Source organism: Lutra lutra, chromosome 18, assembly GCF_902655055.1.
Source record: "Lutra lutra chromosome 18, mLutLut1.2, whole genome shotgun sequence".
Classification (NCBI taxonomy): Eukaryota; Metazoa; Chordata; class Mammalia; order Carnivora; family Mustelidae; genus Lutra; species Lutra lutra.
In genome coordinates, this window is record NC_062295.1 from 16,598,832 (window position 1) to 16,615,483 (window position 16,652).

At 40.2% G+C, this 16,652-nt stretch overlaps 1 protein-coding gene across 1 annotated transcript in view; it reads left to right on the forward strand.

The window, feature by feature from the left end:
- Window positions 1–1,284: 1,284 nt before the first annotated feature.
- LOC125090549 (phospholipid-transporting ATPase ABCA3-like) overlaps window positions 1,285–16,652 on the forward strand; it is a 196,657-nt gene continuing 181,289 nt past the window's right edge. The window contains exons 1-3 of the mRNA XM_047713324.1: window positions 1,285–1,423; window positions 8,801–8,912; window positions 9,458–9,710. Of these exons, the coding sequence (XP_047569280.1) occupies window positions 8,853–8,912; window positions 9,458–9,710 (313 nt within the window). The 5' untranslated portion in view covers window positions 1,285–1,423; window positions 8,801–8,852. The remainder of the gene's footprint in view (window positions 1,424–8,800; window positions 8,913–9,457; window positions 9,711–16,652) is intronic.

Below are 16,652 nucleotides of genomic sequence, written 5' to 3' on the forward strand. Positions count from 1 at the left end.
TCTTAAATAAAAAAGAAAAAAAGAATACACTATGGCTGAGGGAAAAGACACAAGGAAGAAACAAACTTGGAAGAAGACTCCTCAAGGCTGGGATGCAGACCTTCTTGGAGAAGGTGAAGTTGGTGGAAAGTTCCTTGGCCTTGGGTCAAGGCTTTTCCACACCTGCTGAGCAAGCAGGAAGTGTCCCGGTGGAGTACAGGCTGCCTAGGCCGGCCAACAGGGAACTGGCTGGACCTAGCAAGCAGGGAACTTTTCTGTGGTTGTTGACGGGCTGGTAGTAAGAAGGGGCACCTGCGAGAGTCACTGAGTATCCACTGTTAATGAGGGTTGGGCCTGTAGGGTGAAGGCTGCGAAATGTCCTCCACACCTGCTGCTGACAGCCGCAAGGTGATAGCAAGAAGAATCAGAGAAAACACCTGAACCTGGAACAGCAGCCCTTGGTCCTGCAGGGTCCCTCCAGCACCCGCTCCTGACAAAGCTTAACCTGATCGTTCAAGAGCCCAGCTCCATTTAGCGCTGAGAGGCCGGGACCCGATACCGGGTCTAGTAGGGAAGAGATTTGCCCTGAGTTCAGAACTTGGGCTTCCAACCATCAAGCTACAGTGGAGATGCCTGTTGGCGGGGAGGATGCGCCAAGAGAAGCGGCCATCAACGCCTTGGAGCAGCATGAGAAAGGTGGGGGGCTGAGGCCCACTGAGTGGTTGGTGGGTCTGGGCAGGGCATGCAGAGGACGCAGTAGGGGGGGGGGGTGTCTCCACGCGCGGAGCGCCCACAGGCAAAGGCGGCGCATGCCACCCGGGCGAGGCGAGTGGCGGCGCGCCTTAGATCGGGTAGCTCCGCGTCTGGGCTTTGAGGGGCCCCGGGAGCGGGCTTGCGGGCCCCTGTGCCTGCACCTCCGCAAGTTTTCTGTTGATGCCCACAACCTTGGAGGGCGGCGGCCACTGAATCTCCTCCCACTTCCTGCCACCGGCTACTGGGTGACCGTGATACAGGAGGGAGAGGGGAGTCAGCGACAGAGGGAAGGATGGTTGGGTCGTCCAGTGGTGTGTAGAGGCGAAGCGCCTGGGAGCAAGCAAAAGGGCCCAAGGTAGGGCCCTCATGGGCCTGGAGCCTGGGGCAGCGTGCGAAGTAAGAGTTTAGTGAGGCCTCACGCTCTGAGGGGTCCCGGGGAGGGTCCGGTGCGCCTGTGGGAGAGGGAGACGCTGGCTGGAGATGTGGTGAAGCCGGAGGGCGCAAGGGCTGCAGGTAGTCAGGGGCGGGGTGGGGACTGGGCGAGTGCGCGCATGCGCGAGGAAGGCGGTGGGACGCGCTCAAGCAGCCCGTGGTCAGGCAGTTGGGGTAGGCGTTGCGAGGAGGCTCGGCGCTGGAGACGCGAGTCCTTGTGAGGTGGAGGTGTGGCCTTGGCGGTTTCGAGGCCTGAGCGGTGAGTGTGGGACCTCCCTACCCCTCTGTCTTCTCCCCAGATTCCCCCGGGGAGGCGGAAGGTGCTCCCCGGACTGCCCTGGAGGCAGACCTGCCAGCCACACTCTGAGCGCAGAGCCCGAAAGTGTGAACAGCACATAACACCCCAAACCCCCAAATACACTGGAACCCTGCACAACCCTCTCGACTCCTCTCCAAAATGATACCCAAATCCCCTTGTGTGTAATATACATAATATTACCTATACCTCACTGTCGAATGTCAGGGGCCGCCACACCCAGTGTGGACTCTTTACCCAGTTTTGCTTGTCCCTCCCTGGACCTCATCCCCATCCTTTCCCTCTCCAGTTTCCCCTGCATTGGAGAGTGCATCCAGGGCTTCCCAGGGGGGAGAAAGTGTCCCCCCCCCCCCAAAAAAAAAAACCACCAAAACAAGCACAGGAAGTGAAAGCCATTTCTCTGGACCCTGAAACACACAGAGAAGCTAACCAGAGCAAATTAAACAAATTGGTATTTTGGCTGTGCCAAGTATTTGAAAGTCAGGGCTCTGGAGGCACATGTTGTGGGTCCAGGCCTGGGGAATCCAAATTTATTTGCTGCGTGACTGTCCCAGTCATCTGGAGCTGCTGTAACAGAATACTGCAGGCTGGGTGACTTGAACACAGCCAATGTACTTCTGACAGTTCTGGAAACTGGGAAGTCTCTGATCAAAGCTCCATGCAGCTTCAGTGTGTGGTGAGAGGCTGCTTTCTGTTTCAGACAGGCATCTTCCTTCCAAGGGAGCTCTTGGGGCCTGTGTCATAAGGGCACTAATGCCATTCATCAGGGCTCCATCCTCATGACCTAATCATACGCCACGTGTCCCTGATGGTGATACCATCACACTGGGGTTAGGATTTCAACATACCAATTTGGGGAGAAGGGGAAGACACAGACATTCGGATTATAGCAATGACCCAATAATGGAAATTAGGTATCATCGTCTAAAAGAAACTGGATACCACTTGTACCCATCTCTGAGGGTAATTTGAATATTTCAACTGATAGAACCTAGTAAATGTTCCATAAGTAGAGGAAGGGTATGGAAGTGCTGCAGGAAGCTCAAGTGTCTTAGTTCTCCTCTGCCGAAGTGGAAATTGCACTGAACTAAGGTTGACCAGTAGAACACATTGAGTAACTTCTTGAAGTTTGTTCCTGTGGTTCTCTGTGATTAGGCCATGTGTGTTTTCTATTGGTGCCTGTTAGAAGCTAGCTCCTACACTCCTACAGAGACGGGAATGGGGTGCCGTCTTCTGTCAAGATTACATTTCAAAGGATGACTCCCAGGTCCTTCAGAGAGTGAGTTTGGGGATGGTAAAACAGGTAAGAGGCTTGTTAAAAGAGTTGCATATGTTTTAGACAGAGAAAGGATGTATAATTAAAGGTTTTCTAAAGCAGACACCCAGAGAAAAGGGTGGTCAGGACCCTCCGCCAGGGATCGTCGTCTATATGGTATTAATCCAGTTCAGAGGAACATCCAAGCCATCTTGGTCACCTCATTTTATGCAAAGTAGGCAGAAGATTTAAAAGGAAAGATACTTTTGTTTTAGCAGAATTAAGAAAGCTGCTGTGTTTCATTCAGAACAGCTCAATGCTTTTCAGAAATGAAAATGAAGTATAGTGAGTATATGTCTCATTCTAAGAATTTAGGACTATAAGGAATATAATGGCTTAATTTTCAGTAACTCCATTTAATTGTTTTTTTAGAGACCACACATCAGTAGGTTGCCTTAAAACTTTTTAGACACACCAGCTTCATGTGCCTTCAACTTCCTCCTCCTTTCCTTCCCACCCCAGGGTTGCATCCAAGTTTGGGGTGGACAGGAGTGGGTGTGCATTTAGTATTTAAAGCCAGATTATTATAGATGAACTGGTTCCTAACCTGGCTGTGTGGAGTCAGACCTCCTCTGCCTGAAGATTCTCCCAGATCTGTTCCCCGGGATAGTGAAGAAGGTGGGATGACAGAGATATTAAGAAGCTTTGCTTTTCCTCTTTGTGCATAATTTCAAATCATTTGTGTTACCCTAGAAAGGATAATTGGAAAGAACCAGATTTTGTCCTTTTAGGCTCAGGTGTTCCTCTCTCTGTTTGAGACCGGAAAAAAAATTTTTTTTTGAATGGGGGATGGGACACTAAAATTGTATGAAGTTGGAAACTTACAGTTAATATTTTGAAATATTACCCACTATAAGAGCAAGAGAAAGAAGTTCTTGGGTCAGTCAGTACATCAGGTAGTTCTTCACAGATTTATAACCCCCAACATCTGAAGAAACGATTAGAAAAATGGTACATGTGCATTGTAGAGAACTCAAGTCTTACAGACATAACAAATTGTGGAATGTGTTAATCTATACTTCACTCTTGAGAGACAAATAATGTCAACAAATTAGAATATATTCTACCATTTTTCTTCTCTCTACATAAACTAACATATATATGTATATCTTTACAAAAAAGTATTTATATCAAAAAGAATGTTTTTCATCTTTTCCCCCTTCACAATGTATTATCCTCCAATGAAAATAGAGTTTTTATCCTCCTCTTTGAAACAGATGAATAGGATTTTACTGAAAGGATTGCCATTATTTATGTAATCATTCTATCTGTGTACATTTTATCTTACTAATTCCAGTGTTCTGGTGAATGATGACCTTTCTGTATGAATCTTTGTTATGCTGTGGTTTTGCTTTAAACCCCTTTATTGTTAATGTAGCAGACACCTACTAAGTGTCTTTTATCTACCACTGAGGGGTAATATTTACCCTTATGTGAAGACCTACCTTCTAATGAAAAATTCAAGAATAGCGTAATTGCACAGTTAGAAGACTGTATGAATTATAAATTGATGTTATGCCATTGTCATGTAAACAAAAGACCTGCCATGCTGTTTTGAATAAGGTTAGTCTTCAGGATTGCAGTCTTTAAATAAATAATGGGCAATGCACTAGGCTTCATGTTGTTTGGGACCCAAAGGAAAATGACACTATCCCCACTATAGGGCTGTCAAAGGTGTCTTGTCACAATCTTAATGCTAAAGGTTGTTTTTTTAGCCTCCGCGCTTAGTATATAGGAGCTATAATGATATTAAAAATTTTTTCACTTGAAGTAAAATTTACATAATATGGAATGCCCAGGTTTTGAGTGACAGTTTGATCAGTTTTGAAAAATGTATACCTCTGTGAAGACACAGACCATTTGTATCACAACAGAGAATATCCTCCTGCCCCTTTCTTTTCAACCACCACTCACCCTGGACACCCTAACCCTTGATAGGATTTTGCCTCTTCCAGGTATTCCATATGAATGCAATCATGTGGGATGTACGTTTTGTGCCTGGCTCTTTCTTCTTATACCCTTTCTCACATCCTCCCATACTTAGAGTACTGCTCCGTTTTATGTCTCTGTAATTTTGTATGACTTGTATGTATATTCTAGATAGGAAATCTTTATTAGATACATGTATTGTGAGTATTTTCTTTTTCTGGCTTGCCTTTTGGTTTTCTTAGCAGTGTCTTTTGAACAGTAAAAGTTTTTTTTTGTATTACTTACGTCCAGTTTATTTTTCTTTTGTGTCCTAAGTCAGAAATCTTCACATACCAGATTTTGAGGATTTTCTCCTGTTTTCTTTTGAAAGCTTTAATTTTTAGGCTTTTAATATAGATCTGTGATATATTTTGGGTTCATTTTTATGTGTGGTATGAGGTAAGATCAGTGCTCATTTTTTTTTTCCATACACATACCCAGTTGTCCTAGCACCATTTTTTGAAGTCTTTTCTTTACCTGTTGAATTTCCTTGGTAACTTGTAGAAAATAATCGACCACAGTTATGTGGATCATAAATATATGATTGTATTTCTAGACCCTAATCTGTGTTGTTGGTCTGTTTCTGTCTCTTCACCAATACCACACTTTTTTTTTTTTTCTATTTTTTGGTGCTTACTTCTCCCTTCCATTTTAGAGAGATTAGCCCTTTGCCTTTAAGTTGCTAGTTTTCTCAGTTTGTCGTTTGTTTCTTTAATTTACTCATGTTAACCGCACAAAATGTACTTTTTAAACATGTTATTTTATGAAACTTGTATTGCTAGTGGATTCTAATTCCTGGAGTCTTTTCCCACTCCCACGTTTTATCTGTTTCCAAATGACCATTTATTCCAGCAACATTTAAAAAAAAATACATCTTTTACCCAGTGAATTCAATGTTACCTACAACATATCCTGAATTTCTGTATGTACTTTGGTTTATTTCCAGACTTTGTATTTTGTTCCATTTCTCTGGCTTACAATTAATGTACTAGTACCACTTTTTTTTTTTTTTTTTTTTTTTTTTTTTTTTTTTTTTTTTTTTAAACTAGGCTCCACAGGAGCCCAGTGCAGGGCTTAAACTCAGGACCTTGAGATCAAGACCTGAGCTGAGATCAAGCATCAGATGCTTAATCACCTGAGCTACCCAGTTGCCCCTACCACCCATTTTTTTAAAAGATTTATTTATTTATTTATTTGATAGAAAAATCACAAGAAGGCAGAAGTAGGCAGAGAGACAGGCAGATAGAGAGGGAGAAGCAGGCTCCCTGCTGAGCAAAGAGCCTGATGTGGGGCTTGATCCCAGGACCCTGGGATCATGACCTGAGCCGAAGGCAGAGGCTTAACCTACTGAGCCACCCAGGCATCCCAGCTATCACCCATTTTTAAATGTAGAGACTTTATAGTATATTTTAGCATCTGGTAGAGCTAAAGTTCACCTCATTAATCTTATTTTTCAGTATTTTTCTAGCTGTTCTTTATTACCTTTCCAAATAACTTTAGAATGAAAGGATACTTACTGGTTATTATTTTCATTGGGATAACATTAAATATATGTGGACTTTGGAGAAAAATGACATATTTATGATTTTGGATCATCCTATTGAAAACAAGGAATATTTTTCTAACTATTCAAATCTATTTCTGAGTTTTACAGGAGGGCTTTATTTATTTTTAAAGATTTTATTTATTTATTTGAGAAAGAAAGAGAGAGAGAGAACAGAGCTTAGAGGGAGAGTGAGAGGGAGCAGCAGACTCCCCACTGGACAGACAGACTGACGTGGGGCTCAGTCCCAGGACCCTGAGATTGTGTCCTGAGCTGAAGGCAGATGCTTAATCGAATAAGTCACCCAGGCACCCCTGTAAGTGGCCTTTAAAGTTTTCTTCATATAAACCTTGCACATTTTTTATTACATTTATTTCTAACTATTTTGTCTTTGTTGCCATTACAAACTAGAGTATTCCCTTTATGTCTTGTAATGAGTTTTTTGTTTTTAAGTTCTGTGTTTATGAAAGTTACTGGTTTTTATGTTATATATGTCACTATAAGTAAGTAAAGTTTTATATACTATGAAAATTCAAAAGATTGAATTTTTTTTTAAAGATTGAATTTTTTTTTAAATTTAAGTTTTAGTTAACATATAATGCAATATTGGTCTCATTGGTGGTTTCCCTGCTTACATTCCCTAGGTCCACGTACTTAGCCTCTAAGTGTGTGAAACCTTATGTCTATCCCTCAGATTGAAACTCTAGATTCAGTGAATCATCACTTATATGCAACACCCAGTGGTCATCACAAGTGTACTCTTTAATACCCATCACCCTTCTAGCCCATTCCCACCTACCTCCCTCTATCAACCCTCAGTTTGTTCTCTATCTTTAAGAGTCTCTTATGGTTTATTTCCCTCCTCCCCCCGACTGTCTACTTCCCATATGTTCATCTGTTTTCTTTCTCTGACTGACTTATTTCACTTAGCATAATACTTTGGAGTTCTATCCACGTCATTACAAATAGCAAGATTTCATTCTTTTTGATAATGGAATAATATTCCATTGTATATTTATACCATATCTTCTTTATCCATTCATCAGTTGATGGACATGTGGACTCTCTCCATCACTTGGCTATTGTTGATAATGCTGCTATAAGGATCACGGTGCATGTATACCTTCAAATCTTTATGTTTCTGTCCTTGAAAAGGTTGAATTTTTTGTTTTTCACATTGGTTTTCTTGGGTCAAGTAATTATATCTGCAGGTAGAGATAGTTTTACTCTTGTTTTGTCTGATTACATTGTCTAAAATCCTTAATACATTGTCAACCTGTAGTGGGAATAGTAGCCACCATTATTTTTTCTAAAGCGTGGTGCATACATTTTACTGTATTAGGACATATCCATGAATTCCTATTAGTTTTTAAGTGGTTTTAATCAGGAACAAAAGTTAAATTTTGTCAGAGGCCTTTTTAAGAAGGTAATTATAAGACTCTTCCATGTGAGATATATTAACATGGTGAGTTCCATGATAGATTTTCTAATAGTGAACCATCTTTTTTTTCCCTGGAATAATGCCACTTGCTTATAGTGTAATTTTTTTAATACTTGGATTATATTTGGTAGTATTTAGAATATCTTATTGATATGTAAGTGGAATTATGTTGTTTCTTTTGGGGGAGTGAGGTTTGCTTCCTAAAAATAATTTGGTTGTCTCACTTCTGTGCTCTTGAAAGCTTAAGTAGTGTTGGAATTATCTGATTATCGAAGGTTTGACAAAATTTCCCTATGCTTTGATGGAGCATTTCTTAGATAATCTTTCTGTTTCCTCACTGAAAATTCATCTGTTTTATATCTCCAAGAGGATAAATTTTGGTATAAAAATTGAGGTTCCAGATGACTGTATAAGCTTCTTTCTGTGAGATATTCTTGAGGTCTGGCAAGGACAAAGGAGTGCACAAGAATGGTGGTCTCCCTGCTTACATTCCCTACATCCACGTACTTAGCCTCTAGTAGTGTGAAACCTTATGTCTGTCCCTCAGATTGAAACTCTAGACTAAGTAAATAGGCCTGTTTCACAGGAAAACTGAACTTGTTTTGCAGTCTCCTGTCAATGCAGTGCCCTGGCAATGGTGGTCTGCCAGGAATTATCTTTCCACTTGTTATGGTCCCATGGATTTAGGTTTTTTTTGGCATTTCAAGTATTTATATTAGTGTATTCATGGATATTTTCCTTATTGCATGTACATATGTGTTTTATTGGCTAAATATATCATTGTGAGACCATTCACACCATCATTCTGTGAAAGAATTAGGATGCAGCCCTCATACCTTCAGGCACATAACCATTTGGAGAAATGGAACCACATCTTATATTTTAAATGTATTAGAAGTTCATTAGATATCAAGTAAACAAATATAAAAACGAAAACAAGATGACTTTATTTCCAATATGTAATTATTCCTGCTATCAATATTTGAGGCCGATTAAGAAGAAAATTAGGAGAAAGAAGTAATTCTGTTATTTGCTTGATGTTCACATTATTAGGTGACTTAATATTATAAAACTTTCCTCTACCCCTGGAGGTGAATTGTAGAGAATGGATTTGTTGACATTCAACCAATTTGCAGTCCTCCTCTGGAAAAATTTTACCTTAAAGGTGGGTAAAGGCTGTATAAAATGTTCATAAATGGCCATTTGTTGCAGTTCAGGGTTGTGTGTGTGTATGTGTGTATACATACTTTTGAAAAAATTAGTTCCAGAGCTCTAAGGTAGCTCTTCCAAATGTATAAAACTGAGTTAATCAGTAGAATAGTATGGCCTATAAGAAAGTTGGGAACAGGGGGCGCCTGGGTGGCTCAGTGGGTTAAGCCTCTGCTTTCGGCTCAGGTCATGATCTCAGGGTCCTGGATTGAGCCCTGCATTGGTGTGGGGGGTGGTCTCTGCTCAGCGGGAGGCCTGCTTCCCTCTTCCTCTCTGCCTGCCTCTCTGTCTACTTGTGATTTCTCTGTCAAATAAAATCTTTATTTAAAAAAAAAAAAAGAAAGTTGGGAGGGATGGAGGTAAAGGTACAACAAGACAGTCTGGGAAGTACTTGGCTGTTCCAGAGTAGAACTGTCAGGAGTTTAATATCATAGAACTATTCATTTGCATTGAATGTGTGTCCTTAAATTAATTAACACCATCTTTTTGTTTCTCTTCTAGAGGAGGCAGTTCTTTACTTTAACATTGGAAGTCTTAACAGCACTGGTGTTCCCAGCGACGATTTTGGTATTCCGTACTCACATTGCTATAAAAGTTGTTGGACCTTATAGTTATGCTCCTCAGCCCATCAATTCTTTGCCTTCTTTCCTAAAAAATCCTGAAGAGTGGGAATTGACTTATGTGCCTTCTAATATTGATGTGATACAGGAGATCATTGAGAATGTAAAGAGGAATCTGAACACCAGTATAAAAGGTTAGAAATTAAGGTTTTCTGTAACACAAAATTGTTTTTCAGTGGAGATAAAGCAGTGTTTTTTTTTTAAAAAAAAGAATAGGGGCGCCTGGGTGGCTCAGCGGGTTAGAGCCTCTGCCTTCGGCTCAGGTCTTGATCCCAGAGTCCTGGGATCGAGCCCCGCGTCGGGCTCTCTGCTCCGCAGGGAGCCTGCTTCCTCCCCTCTCTCTCTGCCTGCCTCTCTGCCTACTTGTGATCTCTCTCTCTGTCAAATAAATAAATAAAATCTTAAAAAAATAAATAAAAAATAAATAAAAAATAAAAAAAGAATAAAATTAAAGGAGTCACAATTTTAAATTTTAATTTCCCAATTTTAAATTCCCAGTTTTTAAACTTGCAATGTAACTATAAAGACAGTGTGGTATTGGTGGAGGGATAGACACATAGATAAATGAAACAATACAGGCATACCACAGGTTCAGTTTCAGACCACTGCTGTAAAGCTAGTCAAATGAATTTTTTCATTTCCCAGTGCATATAAAAGTTATGTTTACACTATACTGTAGTCTGTTAAGTAAGTAGTCACATTATGTCTAAAAAAGCAACTCATACCTGAACTTAAAAATACTTTATTACTAAAAAATACTGTCATCTGACAATATACAATAACAGTCACCTTACAGGCAATACAATGGCACTAAATTCATATCTCTCAATACTTACCCTGAATGTTAATGGGCTAAATGCCCCAATCAAAAGACACAGGGTATCAGAATGGATAAAAAAACAAAAACCATCTATATGTTGCCTACAAGAAACTCATCTTACACCCGAAGACACCTCCAGGTTTAAAGTGAGGGGGTGGAAAAGAATTTACCATGCTAATGGACATCAGAAGAAAGCAGGAGTGGCAATCCTTATATCAGATCAATTAGATTTTAAGCCAAAGACTATAATAAGAGATGAGGAAGGACACTATATCATACTCAAAGGAACTGTCCAACAAGAAGATCTAACAATTTTAAATATCTATGCCCCTAACGTGGGAGCAGCCAACTATATAAACCAATTAAGAACAAAATTAAAGAAACACATCGACAAGAATACAATAATAGTAGGGGATTTTAACACTCCCCTCACTGAAATGGACAGATCATCCAAGCAAAAGATCAACAAGGAAATCAAGGCCTTAAATGACACACTGGACCAGATGGACATCACAGATATATTCAGAACATTTCATCCCAAAGCAACAGAATACACATTCTTCTCTAGTGCACATGGAACATTCTCCAGAATAAATCACATTCTTGGTCCTAAATCAAGTCTCAACCGGTATCAAAAGATTGGGATCATTCCCTTCATATTTTCAGACCACAATGCTCTAAAGCTAGAACTCAATCGCAAGAGGAAATTTGGAAAGAACCCAAATACATGGAGACTAAACAGCATCCTTCTAAAGAATGAATGGGTCAACCAGGAAATTAAAGAAGAATTGAAAAAATTTATGGAAACAAATGATAATGAAAACACAACGGTTCAGAATCTGTGGGACACAACAAAGGCAGTCCTGAGAGGAAAATATATAGCGGTACAAGCCTTTCTCAAGAAACAAGAAAGGTCTCAGGTGCACAACCTAACCCTACACCTAAAGGAGCTGGAGAAAGAACAAGAAAGAAACCCTAAACCCAGCAGGAGAAGAGAAATCATAAAGATCAGAGCAGAAATCAATGAAATAGAAACCAAAAAAACAATAGAACAAATCAACGAAACTAGGAGCTGGTTCTTTGAAAGAATTAATAAGATTGATAAACCCCTGGCCAGACTTATCAAAAAGAAAAGAGAAAGGACCCAAATAAATAAAATCATGAATGAAAGAGGAGAGATCACAACGAACACCAAAGAAATACAGACAATTATAAGAACATACTATGAGCAACTCTACGCCAACAAATTTGACAATCTGGAAGAAATGGATGCATTCCTAGAGACATATAAACTACCACAACTGAACCAGGAAGAAATAGAAAGCCTGAACAGACCCATAACCAGTAAGGAGATTGAAACAGTCATCAAAAATCTCCAAACAAACAAAAGCCCAGGGCCAGACGGCTTCCCCGGGGGAATTCTACCAAACATTTAAAGAAGAACTAATTCCTATTCTCCTGAAACTGTTCCAAAAAATAGCAATAGAAGGAAAACTTCCAAACTCATTTTATGAGGCCAGCATCACCTTGATCCCAAAACCAGACAAGGATCCCAACAAAAAAGAGAACTACAGACCAATATCCTTGATGAACACAGATGCGAAAATTCTCGCCAAAATACTAGCCAATAGGATTCAACAGTACATTAAAAGGATTATTCACCACGACCAAGTGGGATTTATTCCAGGGCTGCAAGGCTGGTTCAACATCCGCAAATCAATCAATGTGATACAACACATTAATAAAAGAAAGAACAAGAACCATATGATACTCTCCATAGATGCTGAAAAAGCATTTGACAAAGTACAGCATCCCTTCCTGATCAAAACTCTTCAAAGTGTAGGGATAGACGGCACATACCTCAATATTATCAAAGCCATCTATGAAAAACCCACCGCAAATATCATTCTCAATGGAGAAAAACTGAAAGCTTTTCCGCTAAGGTCAGGAACACGGCAGGGATGTCCGTTATCACCACTGCTATTCAACATAGTACTAGAAGTCCTAGCCTCAGCAATCAGACAACAAAAGGAAATTAAAGGCATCCAAATCGGCAAAGAAGAAGTCAAACTATCACTCTTCGCAGATGATATGATACTCTATGTGGAAAACCCAAAAGACTCCACTCCAAAACTGCTAGAACTTGTACAGGAATTCAGTAAAGTGTCAGGATATAAAATCAATGCACAGAAATCAGTTGCATTTCTCTACACCAACAACAAGACAGAAGAAAGAGAAATTAAGGAGTCCATCCCATTTACAATTGCACCCAAAACTATAAGATACCTAGGAATAAACCTAACCAAAGAGACTAAGAATCTATACTCAGAAAACTATAAAGTACTCATGAAAGAAATTGAGGAAGACACAAAGAAATGGAAAAATGTTCCATGCTCCTGGATTGGAAGAATAAATATTGTGAAAATGTCTATGCTACCCAAAGCAATCTACACATTTAATGCAATTCCTATCAAAGTACCATCCATTTTTTTCAAAGAAATGGAACAAATAATCCTAAAATTTATATGGAACCAGAAAAGACCTCGAATAGCCAAAGGAATATTGAAAAAGAAAGCCAAAGTTGGTGGCATCACAATTCCGGACTTCAAGCTCTATTACAAAGCTGTCATCATCAAGACAGCATGGTACTGGCACAAAAACAGACACATAGATCAATGGAACAGAATAGAGAGCCCAGAAATGGACCCTCAACTCTATGGTCAACTCATCTTCGACAAAGCAGGAAAGAATGTCCAATGGAACAAAGACAGCCTCTTCAATAAATGGTGTTGGGAAAATTGGACAGCCACATGCAGAAAAATGAAATTGGATCATTTCCTTACACCACACACGAAAATAGACTCAAAATGGATGAAGGATCTCAATGTGAGAGAGGAATCCATCAAAATCCTCGAGGAGAACACAGGCAGCAACCTCTTCGACGTCAGCCGCAGCAACATCTTCCTAGGAACATCACCAAAGGCAAGGGAAGCAAGGGCAAAAATGAACTTTTGGGATTTTATCAAGATCAAAAGCTTTTGCACAGCAAAGGAAACAGTGAACAAAACCAAAAGACAACTGACAGAATGGGAGAAGATATTTGCAAATGACATATCAGATAAAGGGCTAGTGTCCAAAATCTATAAAGAACTTAGCAAACTCAACACCCAAAGAACAAAGAATCCAATCAAGAAATGGGCAGAGGACATGAACAGACATTTCTGCAAAGAAGACATCCAGATGGCCAACAGACACATGAAAAAGTGCTCCATATCACTCGGCATCAGGGAAATACAAATCAAAACCACCATGAGATATCCCCTCACACCAGTCAGAATGGCTAAAATGAACAAGTCAGGAAATGACAGATGCTGGCGAGGATGCGGAGAAAGGGGAACCCTCCTACACTGTTGGTGGGAATGCAAGCTGGTGCAACCACTCTGGAAAACAGCATGGAGGTTCCTCAAAATGTTGAAAATAGAACTACCCTATGACCCTGCAATTGCACTGCTGGGTATTTACCCTAAAGATACAAACATAGTGATCCGAAGGGGCACGTGCACCCGAATGTTTATAGCAGCAATGTCTACAATAGCCAAACTATGGAAAGAACCTAGATGTCCATCTACAGACGAATGGATAAAGAAGATGTGGTATATATACACAATGGAATACTATGCAGCCATCAAAAGAAATGAAATCTTGCCATTTGCGACGACGTGGATGGAACTAGAGGGTATCATGCTTAGCGAAATAAGTCAATCGGAGAAAGACAACTATCATATGATCTCCCTGATATGAGGGAGAGGAGATGCAACATGGGGGGTTGAGGGGGTAGGAGAAGAGTAAATGAAACAAGATGGGATTGGGAGGGAGACAAACCATAAGTGACTCTTAATCTCACAAAACAAACTGAGGGTTGATGGGGGGAGGGGGTTGGGAGAGGGGGTGGGGTTATGGATATTGGGGAGGGTATGTGCTATGGTGAGTGTTGTGAAGTGTGTAAACCTGGCGATTCGCAGACCTGTACCCCTGGGGATAAAAATATATGTTTATAAAGCTGTAAAAAAAAAAATACTGTCATCTGAGCTTTCATCAAGTCATAATCACTGATCACATATCACCATACAAATATAATAATGATGAAAAAGTTTGAGATATTGCAAGAATTACCAAAATGTGACATATAGATGAAATGAGTTGACGCTGTTGGAAAATGGCATCACTAGACTTGCTTGACTCAGGGTTGCCACAGACGTTCAGTTTTTAAAAAAACACAGTATCTGCAAAGTGCAATAAAACAAGTTATACCTGTAGAGAATACAGAGATAGAACTACACAAATATGCCAAAATACTGTTTACAATAGTGGAAGGATAAGTTTTTCAACAAATAGTGCTAAACAATTGGACATCAGTAGCCAAAACAATGAAACCTCACATCAAAATGGATCACAGGTCTAAAAGAATCTACATCACAGATCTAAAAAAATACATCAAAATGGATCACAGATATAAAAGTAAACTGAGAGACACCTGGGTGGCTCAGTCAGTTAAGCATCTGACTTCAGCTCAGGTCATGATCCCAGAGTCCTGGGATCGAGCCCCATGTCAGGCCCTCTGCTTAGCCAGGACTCTGCTTCTCCCTCTCCCCCTGCCTGCTGCACTGCCTGCTTTTGCTTTCTCTCTCTCTCTCTGTCAAATAAATATATAAAATCTTTAAAAAAATAAAAATTAATAAAAGTAAAATGGTAAAATATTTAGGAGAGAACAGAAAATCTTTGTAACTTCATGAAGAGTTAGTTGAAGTATTCTTAGACACCATTCATGAAAGAAAAAAATGAAAAATTGGACTTCTGATATATAATATTATTTGCTCTTAGGGTTAAAATATGCATTCATAATTTTTCACAATCAACTTAGAACATTTTACTACTTTATTTTCACATCTACACAAGTGAAAACTATACCAGAAAGTGTTGTGATTTATGGACGTATTTTAAAGAACTTACGAAAACTATTTACCCAGATAGTTACCATAGCTCTTGTTTGTAACCTCATTCTTTTTTTTTTAATTATGTTCAGTTAGCTACCATATAGTACATCGTTCGTTTTTGATGTAGTGTTCAGTGATTCATCAGTTGCATATAACACCTAGTGCTCATTACAGCATGTGCCTTCCTTAATATCCATCACCCAGAGACCCCATCCTTCAACCCCCACCCCTCTGAAACCTTCAGTTTGTTTCCCAGAGTCCATACTCTCTCATGGTCTCCCTCTCTGATTTCCCCCCTTCCAGTTTTCCCTCCCTTCACCTATAGTCTTCAGTGCTATTTATGTTCCACATATGATTGAAACCATATGTTAATTGTCTTTCTCTGCTTGACTTATTTTACTTACCATAATTCCCTCCAGTTCCATCCATATTGGTACAAATGGTTGGTATTCATCCTTTCAGATGGCTGAGTAATATTCCATTGTATATATGGACCACATCTTCTTCATCCATTCATCTGTTGAAGGACATCTTGGCTCCTTCCACAGTTTGGCTATTGTGGACATTGCTGCTATGAACATTGGGGTGCATGTGCTCCTTCTTTTCACTACATCTGCATCTTTGAGGTAAATACCCAGTAGTACAATTGCTGGGTCATAGGGTAGCTCTATTTTGAACATCCTGAGGAACCTCCATACTGTTTTCCAGAGTGGCTGTACCAGCTTGCATTCCCACCAACAGTGTAAGAGCATTCACCTTTCTCCACATCTTTGCCAACACTTGTTTCCTGTCTTGTTAATTTTTGCCGTTCTAACTGGTGTAAGATGGTATCTCAATGTGGTTTTGATTTGAATTTCCCTGATGGTTAGTGATGTTGAACACTTTATTTTTTTTTCTGTTAGCCATTTGTATGTCTTTGGAGAAGTGTCTGTTCATGTCTTCTGCCCATCTTTTGACTGGATTATTTCTTTTTTATGGGTGTTGAGTTTGAGAAGTTCTTTATAGATCTTGGATACTGGCCCTTTGTAGTGTCATTTGCAAATAATCTCCCATTCTGTGGGTTGCCTCTTAGTTTTGTTGACTGTTTCCTTTGCTGTGCAGAAGCTTTTTATATTGATGAAGTCAATATAAAAGTTCATTTTTGGGGCACCTGGATGGCTCAGTCATTAAGTGTCTACCTGTGGCTCAGGTCATGATCCCAGAGTCCTGGGATCGAGCCCCACATTGGGCTCCCTGCTCTGTGGGAAGCCTGCTTCTCCCTC